Source organism: Branchiostoma belcheri, unplaced genomic scaffold (genome assembly GCF_001625305.1).
Source record: "Branchiostoma belcheri isolate BF01 breed outbred unplaced genomic scaffold, Haploidv18h27 scaffold1, whole genome shotgun sequence".
NCBI lineage: Eukaryota > Metazoa > Chordata > Leptocardii > Amphioxiformes > Branchiostomatidae > Branchiostoma > Branchiostoma belcheri.
Genome location: NW_017802379.1, coordinates 11,365,998 through 11,382,829, shown reverse-complemented (window position 1 = coordinate 11,382,829; position 16,832 = coordinate 11,365,998). Strand labels below are relative to the sequence as shown.

At 46.2% G+C, this 16,832-nt stretch overlaps 1 protein-coding gene across 1 annotated transcript in view; it reads left to right on the top strand.

The window, feature by feature from the left end:
• Nucleotides 1–16,832, top strand: part of LOC109475460 — a 35,179-nt gene that overhangs the window by 14,039 nt on the left and 4,308 nt on the right. Inside the window, exons 13-25 of the mRNA XM_019776105.1 lie at nt 15–248; nt 613–882; nt 1,653–1,922; nt 2,826–2,996; nt 3,447–3,620; nt 3,917–4,054; nt 4,623–4,787; nt 13,328–13,492; nt 13,647–13,811; nt 14,355–14,498; nt 15,200–15,328; nt 15,691–15,860; nt 16,378–16,533. Of these exons, the coding sequence (XP_019631664.1) occupies nt 15–248; nt 613–882; nt 1,653–1,922; nt 2,826–2,996; nt 3,447–3,620; nt 3,917–4,054; nt 4,623–4,787; nt 13,328–13,492; nt 13,647–13,811; nt 14,355–14,498; nt 15,200–15,328; nt 15,691–15,860; nt 16,378–16,533 (2,351 nt within the window). The remainder of the gene's footprint in view (nt 1–14; nt 249–612; nt 883–1,652; nt 1,923–2,825; nt 2,997–3,446; nt 3,621–3,916; nt 4,055–4,622; nt 4,788–13,327; nt 13,493–13,646; nt 13,812–14,354; nt 14,499–15,199; nt 15,329–15,690; nt 15,861–16,377; nt 16,534–16,832) is intronic.

Below are 16,832 nucleotides of genomic sequence, written 5' to 3'. Positions count from 1 at the left end.
TTGACCGTGACGACCCACAGTAACAGGAGACTGGGAAACGCTGACCAGCCTCCGTCGGGAGAACATGGGACAGATCTGCTTCGCCCCCACAGCCGTCCACGCCCGGGTCATCAGCACACAGGTGGAGGCCTCTCTGGCGGGAGAAGATTGGTTCGCTTACGACACCACAACCGGCTTCGTCTGCAGGACTCAAGATCAGGAAGACGAAGACGAGTGTCTGGACTATGAAGTCCGTTTCTGCTGCCCACGTAGGTGTCATGTATAACACATCACGTTTTTAGTCATAAAAAATATGGCTACAACACTTTCAATCGCTGGCCGATGCACTATAGATCCCGTTGATTTTGCATATGTGCTAAAATGTACCAACATTAAGAATGAGAACTGTAGTTACCATACTGATACCATAGTTACCATACAAGCAAACAGACATACACAAGGAAGTAAGGAAGTAAGAAGATTTTGAAACTTCTAGACATTTGAAGTAGCATCCACTACATTTCGTCAGTGACTAGTCTGCTGATGGACAAAGGAAACATTGGAAACTATAACTGCCTGTTGGCTACAATGAAACTACCGTAAAACTTCGGTGTTGTTGTTCCCATATTCCAGCATGTACCCATTGGACAGCCTGGTACGACCGCGACAACCCGTCAGGAACCGGGGACTGGGAGACCCTGACCGACCTCCGTAAGGAGAACCCAGGAGAAATCTGCCTCACGCCCACAGACATCCAGGTCCGAGTCATCAGTACCGGGCAGGACGCGTTTCTCACGGAGGAAACGTTTGCTTTTTACGACGTCACAACCGGCTTCGTCTGTATTGAGGACGAACAGGACGACGACACGTGTCTGGACTATGAAGTTCGCTTCTGCTGTCCCCGTGAGTGTCCCCTGTCACACATTCACCACCTTCCCCCTGAATTGTTAACCAGGTTCGGCTGGCTTTCGGGCGTACTCTGCGTATGTTTAAGCCACGTCTATCTTTCTACATGAATCAAAACGAAGTTGAATCAAATGTAACCCCCTAACACGCCCCGAACTTTGCTTACTTCCGAATGGTTTGCAGGTGTTTGGTCAACTTACAGCCAAATCCAAATACCAGTCAACCATTGTTGAACCTCCCCACGTACTCCCGAATGTTTTAAACATTCTGAAAAATAGGCTGGCGACGTCGAATAGTAGCCGATTTGGCACTGTCCTATAGCTAGTCCTCACCTAGGTAGGGGAAGTTCAGCTAGTGTACCGGAAGCCACATTCGTGAATGCGTGATATTGGTTTAAGATTAAAGATCAAGACAGAAAAATCGATTCGGTGTTCAGAATTACTAGCAAGAGAATGTTTTGTTTACGCCAATTGAACAAACAACAAAGTGTCACTCAAAACTAGTACTTTTTTGCGTATTAATTGTCCTGGTATACAATGACGTTTAATATCTGAGCCTGGATTTAAAAAAAAATAAACCTTTAGCAGTTACTAGGAAAAATGTAACACTATGCATATATGTGTTACTTTTACCTTACACACCCCCAAGTCCTAGTCATAACTTCTGAACCTGCTTTCTTACATTTTCGATAAAATGGTTTATATATTAATAATTGAGTGCACCAGTGTTTTTTTTAGAATTAATTGCGTTCGTTTTCCACATCTCAGCATGCACCGTTTGGACGGCCTGGTACGATCGGGACAATCCTGGAGGAACCGGGGACTGGGAGACACTGACCGACCTCCGTGACGAGAACCCAGGTCAGATCTGTCCCATGCCAACAGAGATCGAAGCCCGAGTCATTGCCACCGGGCAGGAGGCGTATGACACCGGCGAAAGCTTCCTGTACTACGACACAACAAACGGCTTCGCCTGCCAGAACAATAAACAGAAGGACGATCGCTGCATGGACTATGAAGTCCGCTTCTGCTGCCCTGGTATGTACCTTTTAAGCTACCGTTTTAGTGTTTTTTATTGTAACTGTATAGTTAATATATTCTCCTTTCGGCGTAACATATCAGCTTTGAATCTGTATCTGCATGTATATAGCCAGTAAAACTAACATTCACTATACGCTTTCACTTTAGAATGTGTATCTGTATCTATATCCACATTCATCTCATCCACATTCATCTCGTATGTGGCTCCGTACATATCAATGTATCTTCATAGTCGGTATAAATTTTATTTAGAACGATGGTGATGTACTCCATAACAGATATATGTAATTTTATTTTGCTGGCAGGTGTTTGGGGCCATTTTAGACAAAACATGGAATTCGGCGATGTTCCATTGGGCATGACTGCTAAACTTCAACTTTCCGTTTGGCACACGCCATTTGAAAACCACCTAACTTGGGACGTCCGGATATCTAAGAGTATTTGAGAATATGCACATTGGGATTCTACAAACAATGTGTATACCATAAGGTTTCAGCAATGCCCCCATAATATTTTAATGGTTTCGCGGTGTTTTGGAAACATGGCCACATAAGTCATCGAAACCTTTGGCATTAAAAACATCAAGTGATAATGAATAGATATTTTATTTAAAATTTTACACCGACGTATATCGCTCCTGTACCCTGTTTTGTGTACTATACTAGAGCCTGTCCCCTATTTATGGCATGTCAACAAAATTTACATATGATGCCATACCCTTAGAATCAAGCCATTACCGTGGCCAACTGACATGCAAATTTTGTGTACCCACAGAACTCAATTAAGCATTGACTGATTGGGAAGAAGTGAGGGGTAGTGACTACTTAAGAACGAGAAATTTATACTTTTACAACTATGTTCTGCTATTGAGTTCAAATTACATTCTACCTATTTCTACAGATTTGAAACCCTGTCAGCAGCCCAAAGAGCCGGGACCCTGTAAAGGATCCTTCCCACGATGGTTCTTCAACATCCTGACCGGCCAGTGTGAGTACTTCATCTATGGAGGCTGCGGTGGCAACGACAACAACTTTGAAACCGAGGAAGAATGTGAAAGAGCTTGTGAACTAAGTAAGTACTCCGGAGGATCCATTACTTTTTAGTTGATAACACTTATTTTACACCACTTAAAAAATATTGACTTAAGACATTCAAAATCACCTCTGTAAATCATTGTAACAACAGTAACATAACAAGAATTCGGAGATCTCATACCTCCATGAAATGTTTTTGTGTTTTTTCGTCTCATTCACTGTGGAAATAAGGTCGTAATTACCATAATCTAATTTAAAGTTTTACAAATTCTAATTAACGTATTTTGCATGTGTAATTCCTCTCCTTTGTCAATACTTTATTTCAACATTTTCCTCATTAATCATGCAAATTTTCTGTACATTTGCATAAAATATGTATTGTGATAATTACCTTTAGATACTTACACATGTCACATTGCCACATGTCCTTATTCGGGAGAAGATCGTAAATGTGTGACAGGGGCGTCATTTTTAAAACGTGTTACAGGTGAGGATCCCTGTCTGCAGCCAAAGGACCCGGGGCCATGCAAAGCGTATTTCCCACGGTGGTTCTTCAACACCCTGACTGGGCAGTGTGAGATATTCATCTATGGGGGCTGTTTTGGTAACGACAACAACTTTGCAACCCTGGCAGATTGTCTTGACATCTGTGGAAGTCATTGTAAGTAAAGGAGAGATGCCAGTAAATTCATTTCTATATAGTTTACACTTTTATTACATATCACACCACAGTAAAATCTGGATATTTACCATGTTTTTAAGTTCCCGGTTGAGTTTAAAACCAGTAATTAATAACTTCGGGAAGGTTAATATCGAGCAGTCCATTTTGGTACAATTCTGTATCTGTATAGCCAGTATAACAGTCCTTCGGTGGTGTAACACACGTGTACATCTGTTCGCAAATGGGACCCTTCCATTCTTTTTTAGTTATGTTGCTACTGTTTCTCCTCTTTACAGACACAGGCCCTTACTGTCCTTCTGGCGACCCTTTCCTGGTCAACCACTTCTGTGGGCGGGGCGGGACTCCATGCCCTTCTAATTACTTTTGCCAAATAGACCCGGTGGACCGCTGGGCTGTCTGCTGTCCTACAGAAGGTATAATATGTTTTTTTACATGTAAATTTATTATTATCTCCATGCCTTAAACCGTCCAAAAAAGCCAAATATTGCTTCCCCAACACTGCCAAAAGCCCCACTCCCAACCCGACCGCCAACCAGTTAAGGTGTGTCGGGAGTAGGGTCGGCTGTGGTTCGCTAGTGTTCGGCCAGGTCGGCTACCGGTTGGCTATGTGTAAGCCGATTGTTTCAAAATATTGAAAACACAAGGGTTTCGTCTGGTGGTTGAACCTTCGTTCGCAGGTGGTAACTTTAAGAGTGTCTCAGAGTAAGCCAGAGTTGGGTCCATTCGTATATCTGGTGGTTTACTGTTCACACAATGGGCCTTTGGATCTTTTGAAGCTCTCTCACTGAGCTTTTGGGACAAGAATAATATTGCTTCTGCTTTGTACTGCTGCCCCTGTTATGTTATCTGCAATATACAAAATCTGGTGCATTTAGCGTGGCGGTGTAAGAGTTTGATACTTGCAGTTTCAGAGTGCTTAGCAGTTTCTCAATACTTGGCAGAAAAAAGGGATTGACCAGTTACCCGTGATATGTGTTACAGTTGAGGATCCTTGCGAACAGCCCAAAGATGTTGGACCGTGTGACGGTATATTTCCGCGCTGGTTCTACAACAGTCTGACAGGAGAGTGTGAGCTATTCGACTATGGAGGCTGCGATGGTAACAGCAACAACTTTCAAACTCTGGAGGAGTGTGAAGACACTTGTGGTAAGTACTAGAGTACCAGAGAATAGTTACTAGAGAGTTTCCTTTTAATTTATTTCATATCGCAGCGATTCTATGTCATACTGCAGCAAAACATTGTGTATTGTTGTTATTTTTTCGGTTGAAACGTGCTTATATTTAGTTTTTTATGTCTTTATATTGGAAGCAGATAGCTTGAGATATGGCATGGATGAACCTTAGACATATGCACGAGTAAAAATATGCATATGCCTTGATATTGAAAGCAGGTGGCTTGAGATACATGTATGGTACCCTAGACAAATGCAAACATAAATACGTAAAAATGTGCATGTGTAAGGACACGTCAGACGGGGCTGACGTCCCCGCTGTGTGCTGGCCGGTGGGACGTCAGGAAGAACCACGACAAGTCAGCCAATTCCCGTTCCAAGATTTTATTTGCAAAGTCCACGGCCGGCGGGATGTTGGAAGTGCAACAGTCGGTGGCGGAAAAGCTGGCTGGTCCTAGCGTAAGTCTAGCAGGCTCAAGTCACAGAGGTGTTCGGGCTTCTCAAGTTCTCACCAAGTCTCTGGCTTCTCTAGTTCTCACCAAGTCTCTGGCTTCTCTCCGGCTTCTCTCTTCAAGGTCTTACCAAATTCTCCAGTCTCTCTGTGGTTTCCGAGAGACAACCATTTTTATGCTCTCAAAGTTCTGTCCACTCCCATCCCCCCAAATTTGGTAATCTTTGTCAAAGTTGTGTCAAAATCACGTGAGGTACTTCGTCGGGATTGGACGGAGAAGATATGTAAAACGTGTCAAAATTGGATACTTTCACTGGCAGTTTTCGTCTAGACAATGCTCGAACTACCTGTCAAATGATTATTTTCTCATTTTTCGTGGGTGACCCTGGGGTCAAAAACTCGGGTTCATGAACTTTGGTCAAAGTAGGGCACCGAAAGCCTTACCCCTCGGATTTCGAGAGGGTCAGCCCACCCGAAACTTTATATCGTAAGGTCCAATGTGCTTGTCAAAGTTTTCTGGACTAGCCCACCCTGTTGTAGGGGAGCGCAACAGGTGCCAGCCTTTCCTTTCCACCGGTTCAGGATTAGGTACAAGGTTACAATCATGTTCCTTCTGCTGTTCCAACATCCACTTAGCCCACAAGTATAAAAATAGAAATCATAAGTACTGTTCTGTACGTTACAATGAGTTTTCCTTCTGTTTCCATTGGTACAACGCTATCCTGGATCCCAGCTTGACAAGAATAACAGGTTGTCCGGCCCATAGGCCACTATCGTGATCCTTATCTCTATTGACTAATTGAGTCCTTAGACCTTGGTGACCCGATATGTCGGGAGGGTGGCTCGAAGCCGGGATACTGCAGTCCAAACATCTGTCCTGTCCATCACTGGGCAGACAGTCGACAAAGGTACTCTTACAATACTGTATACGAACGGGAATCCGGCTAACATTTACATCGTACATATGCAAAAATACGAGAGAAAAGATACATAGTTCGCAAAAGGAATACCTATTATGAGTACTGAGAACATATTTAGGTACATAACTCAATTCAAGGTCCGCGTGCACTGTGGGGTATCGTTTATCTAATGACCTAATCCTGTCACCTTATCTAGCGCGTGGGCAAGTGGCCCAAGGGGATAGCCCGGCCGGGGCCGAGGGGCGGAACCGGCCGGTGACGGGCTGCTGGCTGCTTAGCAACAGCGTCTTGGGTGACGTATACCCTTGCCGGTTACCTATTAACTCTTTCCTGGTCCAGAGGTCGGGGGTCGTGCCCTCAAAACAACAAACTTAGCCTCCCTAGAAGCTTAAGTGTCTGAGAGGCTCTATCAAGACATTGCAGGTCATAGCAGGTTTTGACAGGCTGTAGGGGAGCAGGAGCTGAAGAAGTATAAAGCGGGGGCTCCCGCTTACACCCCCTTGCTTTAACATTGCGTCGTCCCCGACGCTATAGACGGGTCATTGAGGATATACCATACAGCGTGTTGGAAAGACCAGTGGTCAAACTTATACATACTTTGTACCTACTAACCACACGTAGAATAAAACCAACTAAGAGTATCAAACTTGGAAGAAATAGGAACATCAACTTCTCGCTTTAAGTATCAAACAGAGCGTGGGCAGGACCAGGATTGGTGGAGTTACGTGACGGACGCCGAATTCTCATCGTGCGCAGACATGCACTGAATGAAAGAGACAGGGAAGGATCAGACCGCGGAGGTGAGCTGGTACGGCGCCCAATTCTCCAGACCGACTCCTTGGGGACAGTGGTCTGAGTGGTCTAAACCCCATGCAACCATGGCAAGTTATCAATAGGATTGTAGAGGGCGTAACTGGCACCCTCCCTTAGTCTTAGAGAGAATCATATTCGTACTGTTTTATAGATACGAGATAACCACCGGACTACCCGCTGCCGCAGATACTGAAGCTGCAACAAATGCAAAGTGGTTTACGGGACGGTTAGTCGTCTAGGGCGTCCATATAGTTTCATTAGCTGTGGAAGGACGACACTGGTGAGGAGGTCATCGCTCCGCCTAGCTATCTAAACATCATGACATGCTGTGTAAAGGAAAATCTATGACATTGAGCTACGTGTTCGTGAGGACAGCGGAGGGCAGTCTGGTGCCTGTACAGAGCGTGATGCACCACTGTGACCCGGAGAGACGGAGCCACGTGAATGGGAATTCTGCCCATTGGCTGCCGAGGACGGGCCCAGGGCTGATCTACGGCATCAACCGGGAACATCTACAGATCTGTAGACTGGGGTACGAGCCCGGCAGTCCACAGGAGCAACCGGCGGAACCCAGACTGAGATGTGACGTGGTGCGGAGTGGGAGGACTCCACAGGAGAGACAATACCCTAACTTGTTTTGCGGCGATTCATCCGGAATCTAGACGCAAATGGGACTCTGACTTTGACTCTGACTCATCGCTCAGTTTAGATCTGAGTACCGGTTATTTACTCAAGTACAACTCACTTAACCTGTGGGATTTCGCACCATAGCTAACCGAGCGCGGGCAGGGTCGCGACGCCCTGAGAGCCACCCACTTAAAGGCTCCGGCTACCCGAACGTTTGACCCCAGTGCACGCTTCGCTTGTCATCTCGTACAAACTGGTTAAGCATCGTAAACATAAACATCAAAGATATAGTTAAACACATAAGAAATATATCAAACAATAGAGAAACCCTACCCACTTAACCTAACTTATCCTAACTTAACCTATCCTAGCTTAACTAGCCTTATCTTAACTAATCCAACCTTGTATTGCCGATCTCACAGTCTTATAGTCTTTCATGTGGAATGTTCGTTGCACGGACAATGTTCGTTCCCTTGGTGCTGCCACTCTGCACAGGATTAGCGTTCATGATTGTTGCACGGGTCTCTCAGGAACAGCGTTCATGGTGACGCGCACAAGTACATCCATTGGGCACGGTGAGGCTACGTACGAGGCTACATTGTCCTTTGGTCGACGCGTGGAGCAACATAGTTACACCCGTGCCTTACTACGCGGCTAAGGCAGGTGAGATGTCCAGAGCTATCATTGTCGTTTGACACAAGGCAATGGAGCGGGTGCTGCGTCGGTCTGCACATGCTGAACGGCGGAGACGCGTTGGATGCCAGACGGGCTTGTCGACGTACTCCAGCAGGCCTTGTGAGCGCTCGTGGAGAGTTTCCGTCACCGCGAGGGTTGGATTGGGTCCCAGACGAGCCTGCTGCAACCGGAAGTATTAGAGAGGACGAGGTATTCCCGAAGCAGGCTCAAGTCACGCGACTCCAATCCAGGGGGAACCGAAACGGCATAATGATGACTGAGACGAGGGATGACTTCCTCTCGTGGCCGTGTCGCGACGAGGAAGGACGAGAAAGAGGAGGACGGAGATCAGTCGACGGAAGAAGGAGTCTACATGCTGTGGAGGCAAACATCCATCAGCAGGTGAATGACGGGGGAAGGAGTTCGTTCGCTGAGACGGAGGCGGAGACGGCCATTTCCTACGGTTACTGGAGCCGACCGTCGGCGTTAGAGGGAGCCGACTCGACCAGATGGAGAACGAGATGCGCGACATGAAGGTATTCTGTAGAGGTGAACATGCACAGTCCACGCGGAGGTCGGGACGCGGGCGACTTCATCCACGGTCGCCTAGGGGACGCCGAGAAGGGCACCCACGGCGGCTTCAACGACGAGATGAGGCGGCTTGAGGTTCGTCTGGCTGTCGCTTATCTGGAACACCAGACAGGCGCTACAAGGAGAGCAAGACGACTCGTTCTCAGTTTGTGCCGAATCCGAGCTGCGCTGGGAGCGGAGACGAAAGTTCGCAGTGCCTTGTGCGAGTATTGAGAAGTGGCAGAGGTACAGGTCAAGCTGAGAGCGATAATCTGTTGCATTGACTTGACTTGACCGGAAACGACAGCTCAGGTTCCACCTCCGGTAGGAAGGAGCGGAGACTCGTGCGCGGACTGTAGGACGGAGACGACAGCACCGGGCGGACGTTCGCGGCGCTTCGTCACGATCGTGGCGGTGCAGGGACGGTACGACGACGGGATCGGACGGGAGTTCGCACGGGAGCTCTGGCTGGAGTACCGTTGAGACGACATCCACAGGACGACTCAGGGGCGGCGACGGTGTCCTGCAGCGGAGGAAACAGGGTACACGCATACACAAGCCCTAGCCCAGTCGCCTACATATCTAGTTGATCCGTAATATGTCCTAACCAACAATAAACCTAATTAGTAGTTAGTAAGCCTCAACTTAATCAGTTAGTGAACCTCGATCTAAGGGATTAGTAAATCCCCATCTTATTAAGCAACACACCTCAATCTATTTAGGTTAATAAAACGGAAACACGTGAAATATCTGGAGGCCTGGTCTTGAACCTGGCGACAGTAACTATGGAGGCTCGCGACTCCTACAGCAGAGACGAGTCCTGACACTTTTTTACATTCAATCAAGGTGTGGTATTCAGTGCGGACAGCAGCTGAGAAGGACAGATGGATAGAAAACACAAGGAAAACAGTGCAGTTTCCCTGAGAAGAGGGAGATCTGTGAACTGTTGACCGAACAGGGGAGACCCCACGCCGGATGACATTAGCTCCCACCTGCGCTGGTGACTACTGGGTAGCCTAGTTCAATTTTGACCCATTGATTTCCATAGGGCCCAGTACAAAATACAATAGAACCAAAGATACGGATACAAACAAAAACCAAAATAAACGAATTAGAATCGGTTTCCAGAACTCATGTCGATAATAAACAGTCCATGTCGGTTTTCCATCTAAGATTACGATCCAACTCTTACTACAACTAAAGTTTCGGACGCGCCCCTTCTGCGGGCCCACGCGTCTACTACACCCTAGAACACTGAATCCCCACCTGACCACCGTTGCCGCCGTAGTTCGCCTGTATCCCGCCTCTTAGGGGTCTTGGGTTACACAACTAGCCACTATGGATGGGAACCGTATCGGTTTCGTCCACCCCTGAGCAACCAACGGCAGGTCAAGTTTCGCGAAGGGGAAACTGTCCACTAGGGTTAGTCATCAATTTCGCCATCACTTCACTCAATCTGTGAGCGAATGACAACATTCATCAAATTAAAAATCTCATCAGAATCCCGGACACTCAACGGGTCGGCCCCGACAGAGTTCCCCATCCGATCGCCTTCACCACCACGATGCAGTTTGCCTGAGTCCCGCCCGTTTGGGTGTAGGGTTACATGACTAGCTGCTGCGAGCGCGGACCTAATTTAGTCTTTACGCCCATGAGCGGCGATCGACAGATCAGATTGCTAGCAGGGAAAGCTGCCGCCGAAAACTAACATCCTATCTTCAAACTCTATTTTCATCGGTTCACTGATCACAACGTACTCGGATAGTCCCGGCTCGTCTCGGCCGACTGCTCCCACCCTGACCTTCGCAAGCCGGCCGGGCAGCGTACGCGAGCCCGATTTGGGTGTAGACGCGTATCACCCCCAAGTCGACACGCTCAGGTTCAAGGCTGCACGCAGGAGCCGCCGTCGCGAGTCGGGCCTAGGACATTTTCTTAACTAAACTTAAGTAATCAACTGTTTTGGCGATGTGCCTTAAACAGCTTCGTCATTCAAATGCACATAACGTTTCAAATACTCGTTCAGTCCATTTACAGAAGTCTCTTGGCCCACCGCTATATATCGGAGGGCTAGAGATGATCATCAACAAAACCACGCCATTAACACGTAGAGAATGTTCGACGGAACCGTCAATGGCCGTGGGGGGGGGGACGGTCTGTCGTCTTTACTGTCATCTAATGCGGGACTCACTGGCCCTAGCCCTACTAGGATCTGTGTCAGTTGTGTCCGAGATGATTGGATCATCTTCCGCCACTTGATCCTTATCCCTAGGAACTAAACAGCGAGGGATGGTGTGGACGAAGCGATATCGTTCCTGATGTTCCCTAACCCAATCATCAATTACAACAAACAGTAGCCCTAACAACAGGATGGCCATTTTACAGTTACAAAAAGGATCTAGCTAACTAAAACCACCTACGATAGCACTGCTATGCGAACACTTCAAGCGACTGGGAAAGGCTGTGTAACGGCACCCCGTAACCCCACAACAGGAACACCCACCTTTTATCAGTCGCTTGTGTATCTTCTTTTCGGGTCCCCGCGTTGGTGTTCGTTCGTCTGATTCGAATCCTTGCTTCGCAGCGCCAAGATGTAAGGACACGTCAGACGGGGCTGACGTCCCCGCTGTGTGCTGGCCGGTGGGACGTCAGGAAGAACCACGACAAGTCAGCCAATTCCCGTTCCAAGATTTTATTTGCAAAGTCCACGGCCGGCGGGATGTTGGAAGTGCAACAGTCGGTGGCGGAAAAGCTGGCTGGTCCTAGCGTAAGTCTAGCAGGCTCAAGTCACAGAGGTGTTCGGGCTTCTCAAGTTCTCACCAAGTCTCTGGCTTCTCTAGTTCTCACCAAGTCTCTGGCTTCTCTCCGGCTTCTCTCTTCAAGGTCTTACCAAATTCTCCAGTCTCTCTGTGGTTTCCGAGAGACAACCATTTTTATGCTCTCAAAGTTCTGTCCACTCCCATCCCCCCAAATTTGGTAATCTTTGTCAAAGTTGTGTCAAAATCACGTGAGGTACTTCGTCGGGATTGGACGGAGAAGATATGTAAAACGTGTCAAAATTGGATACTTTCACTGGCAGTTTTCGTCTAGACAATGCTCGAACTACCTGTCAAATGATTATTTTCTCATTTTTCGTGAGTGACCCTGGGGTCACGAACTCGGGTTCATGAACTTTGGTCAAAGTAGGGCACCGAAAGCCTTACCCCTCGGATTTCGAGAGGGTTAGCCCACCCGAAACTTTTATATCGTAAGGTCCAATGTGCTTGTCAAAGTTTCTGGACTAGCCCACCCTGTTGTAGGGGAGCGCAACAGGTGCCAGCCTTTCCTTTCCACCGGTTCAGGATTAGGTACAAGGTTACAATCATGTTCCTTCTGCTGTTCCAACATCCACTTAGCCCACAAGTATAAAAATAGAAATCATAAGTACTGTTCTGTACGTTACAATGAGTTTTCCTTCTGTTTCCATTGGTACAACGCTATCCTGGATCCCAGCTTGACAAGAATAACAGGTTGTCCGGCCCATAGGCCACTATCGTGATCCTTATCTCTATTGACTAATTGAGTCCTTAGACCTTGGTGACCCGATATGTCGGGAGGGTGGCTCGAAGCCGGGATACTGCAGTCCAAACATCTGTCCTGTCCATCACTGGGCAGACAGTCGACAAAGGTACTCTTACAATACTGTATACGAACGGGAATCCGGCTAACATTTACATCGTACATATGCAAGAATACGAGAGAAAAGATACATAGTTCGCAAAAGGAATACCTATTATGAGTACTGAGAACATATTTAGGTACATAACTCAATTCAAGGTCCGCGTGCACTGTGGGGTATCGTTTATCTAATGACCTAATCCTGTCACCTTATCTAGCGCGTGGGCAAGTGGCCCAAGGGGATAGCCCGGCCGGGGCCGAGGGGCGGAACCGGCCGGTGACGGGCTGCTGGCTGCTTAGCAACAGCGTCTTGGGTGACGTATACCCTTGCCGGTTACCTATTAACTCTTTCCTGGTCCAGAGGTCGGGGGTCGTGCCCTCAAAACAACAAACTTAGCCTCCCTAGAAGCTTAAGTGTCTGAGAGGCTCTATCAAGACATTGCAGGTCATAGCAGGTTTTGACAGGCTGTAGGGGAGCAGGAGCTGAAGAAGTATAAAGCGGGGGCTCCCGCTTACACATGCATCATTTTAAATAACTTTTTTATATCTTAAAATGTATAAGCTGGGGGGGGGGGGTGCGTCAGTTCAAAAGCCCCAAAAAACAAAGTATTGAGGATATGATAGAGGTTACTTTCAAGGGTCAGATTTGCTCTGGGGTGTTTGAAAGATTTCATTGTACATGTGTGCTTTCAATGGGGTATTTCTGTCAACCTAGCGGTCTCAGAATACCAGGAACAATTGCCTGAGTTGAGTAGATTCCCAAAAATATGTGTTAGTTACCTGTTACTTCTTAACCTGCTACAGTTGACCCCTGTCAGCAGCCCAAGAAGGTTGGACCCTGTGAGGCTCTCATTCCACGGTGGTACTTTAACAGCCTGACCGGCCAGTGTGAGCTGTTCGACTGGGGAGGCTGCGATCCTAACGACAACAACTTTGCAACTCTGGCGGATTGTGAAAGAACCTGTAAAAGTAAGTACTAGAAGGTTAAAGTATATTAATGTGATTTTAGTTCGCATCAGTATACTTTTAGGTTTCCTGGTTGATCTGGCGCCTTGTGGATGGGGGTTGTGTAATGAAATACATCTATACATGAATGATCTTGTTACCCAAAAATGTGTTACAGTTGACCCCTGCCAGCAGCCCAAAAAGGTGGGACCCTGTAGGGCTATCATCCCACGGTGGTTCTACAACAGCGTGACCGGCCAGTGTGAGCTGTTCAACTGGGGAGGCTGCGATCCTAACGACAACAACTTTGCAACTCTGGCGGAGTGTAGGAAGACCTGCGGACGTATGTACGAGAAGATTCATTTCAGTTTACATCATTTACATTCAACAACACACCACATTTTCACATAGGTTGAAACAACAGTCAGTCAGGACAGTCAGTTTCTACGAAACGATGATATAGAACGGTCTACATGGATTGTAAAGATACAGAAGGTCTGTGAAATTGTATGAATACTGGAGATGTATCGTAAATGCGGCCTTTCAGTTTTTATTTGTTTGCTTTACATGACATAATGAGACCTATACGTGCCGATAAAAGGCTAAACATCAAGGTAATGAGATTTTGCAAGGATATTGTAACTCAGGTGACTAAATAGAGATTGAATATTCACTCCATCAGACGTTGTAAGTAGCATCCACTACTTTCCATATGACAATTTCCTTGGTAAGTTTTCCTCTGTCACTAAGAAAAAGGAATGGATGCTACTTGAAAGTCTGACAGTTTTTAATCTCTCTACATTGGATTGAGTTACAATTTTTTTGCGTATGAGACCTTTAGAAGAAGAAGTGATTAAAATTTAAAGGCCGTTCCTCATCTTCACAGATACAGGCCCTTACTGTCCGTCTGGTGCCCCCTACCTGCCTATCTCCTGTGGGCGGACCGTGCCTCGGCAAGACTGTCCTCGAACTCACTACTGCGAAATTGATCCGTTGGACCGCTGGGCTGTGTGCTGTCCTAATAATATAGGTATTCTGTTAGAGAGAATAAGCTTTGATTTTTACATGCGGATTTAGAAAACATTGCAATCTCTGACAGGGGTCATTATAAAATGCTCGACTGCTATGTTCCATGTCCATTACAATCACACAGAAGCACTATTGCCGGGGAATATTTATTTTTTATGCTCATTTTTCAAATTATGACAATATTGTAGTTCATGTCATTGAAATTTGTTTGTCCAAGCAAAAATATTCAAATCTGGGCAATGTTGCTAACTGATACAAGACTGTAGTAACTGGTTCGGACTTAGCCTAGCCCAGTCTAGCCTTTCCTAACCTAACCTAACCTAACCTAACCTTTTAACCTAACCTAAACTAACCTAGCCTAGTCTAACCCAGCCTAGCCTTTCCTCATCTAACCTCACCTATTCTAACCTAACCTAACCTAACCTAGCCTAACCTTGCCTTTCCTAACCCAACCTGACCTAACCTAACCTAATCTAACCTAGCCTAACCTAATTTAATCTAGCGTTTCCTAACCTAACCTAGCATAGCCTAGTCTAACCTAGCCTAGCCTAATCAAACCTAACCTAGCCTAACCTAGCCTAGCCTAACCTAACCTAACCTAACCTAACCTAACCTAACCTAACCTAACCTAACCTAACCTAACCTAACCTAACCTTACCCAACATAACCTACATAACAATAACATTGGCCCTTGCTGTGCAGGTCGGTGTCCTGAGGTACGAGAAGACCAGGTGGGGATATGTGTGGAGCTCTGTACTAAAGATTCCTGCCCCATGGGACAACTCTGCTGCTCCAATGGCTGCGGCCACACTTGTCAGGACCCTGTGTTTGGTGAGTCTTTTCATAGTTACATATTGGAATACATTTGCCCAAGACACGGTGCATTGTAAACCTACTAGTAGTTAGATATTTTAGCACACCTTGCAAGACGGTGTGGTACACCGTGGAAGCCTATGTCTCGGTGTCAAATGCTGGCATACGGTTAAACGGAAGAAGAAGTGCACTAAGTCCCACTCACTTCTTATTACAGACATATCAATGAGACTAACATCCGGATGTTCGCTCCACAACGCCCAAAAATATTTCAAATCTTTCAAAGACAAGTCATGGTATGCAAAGTCAGGTCTATGTGGTTACTATAGACATAGTCGTTGTGTTCGTGATAAAATGAGATATTATCTATTTACTTACAGACGTAAACCCAGGCAGACGTAGACCCACGCCTGAAAAGAGGACCTGCCCAATTGACATCGTGATCGTCGTCGACCTTTCGTCGAGCCTGTCGATGTATGATTTCTACCGGATCAGACGGTTCATCGTTGAGTTAATTGAGTGCTTCATCGAGGAGTGTGTGAGTGTCGAGGTGAGTGTCGATTGCTGTATGTTGTCAGATCTACAACATTCACAACATCATCACATCTACAACATTCACGAACAAAGGACAGTGTTAGATCAGGACATCGGTGTAGAAACAACGTAGACAAAATCACTGTAACACAAGTGAGTGTATTATAAGTAACCATTCTGTATGTATGCTGTATAGCAGTGTAATGTTGTCGCCTTTACATATATGTGATTGTGTAACGTTATGTGTTTTGGAATCCAGGCAGATAAGTTGCTTTTGCAGTTGTTTTTGCAACTAATGGATATCCCAGTAAATGAAGTACCAAGTATCGAGAGACGTTACCATTCGATCAATCCATTGTAGTTTGTAATTTTGCAGGTTTTTTTCTTCTTTTTTTTTAGACGGGACACTCCGATGCCCTTTTATATCTACCCACCCACAACGATCTCAAAGATATATTCAATGTGTTCCTCAAGCTTCCGAAAGTTTGCTGGAAGTTCAAAACTTTTTTTTTTGTTTCTAAATCGTTCCGTAGATTGGAGTCATCACGTACGACTGTGTCCCGACTACGTACCTCCGCATTGGCACCTACGCGCTGACGGACCCCGCTCTGATGGGCACCATTAACCACCTGATGTTCACGGGAGGTCTGAGCGATACTGGCGGCGCTATCAGCTACATGACGGCCACGGTAGGATCACCATATGATTATTTGTCCTGCACGTTTTAAAGATCCTATGAAATTGAATTGATCCGTGAATTGGCTGGAAAGAAGTCTGGAGTCCTATTTATCCAGGGGGATGATAGACTAAACACTTGGAAAAACCATTTCTCCAAGTTGCTTTCTGATATGAGCCTTATGATATCTGACATATTTTAGTTTTAATAATTCTGTAAGTTCTCTAATGATAATAATGATAACCGTAATACATTTGTGTAATCATATATTCTGGCCTATTCTTAGACTAATTCTCTAACCTATTCTGCATA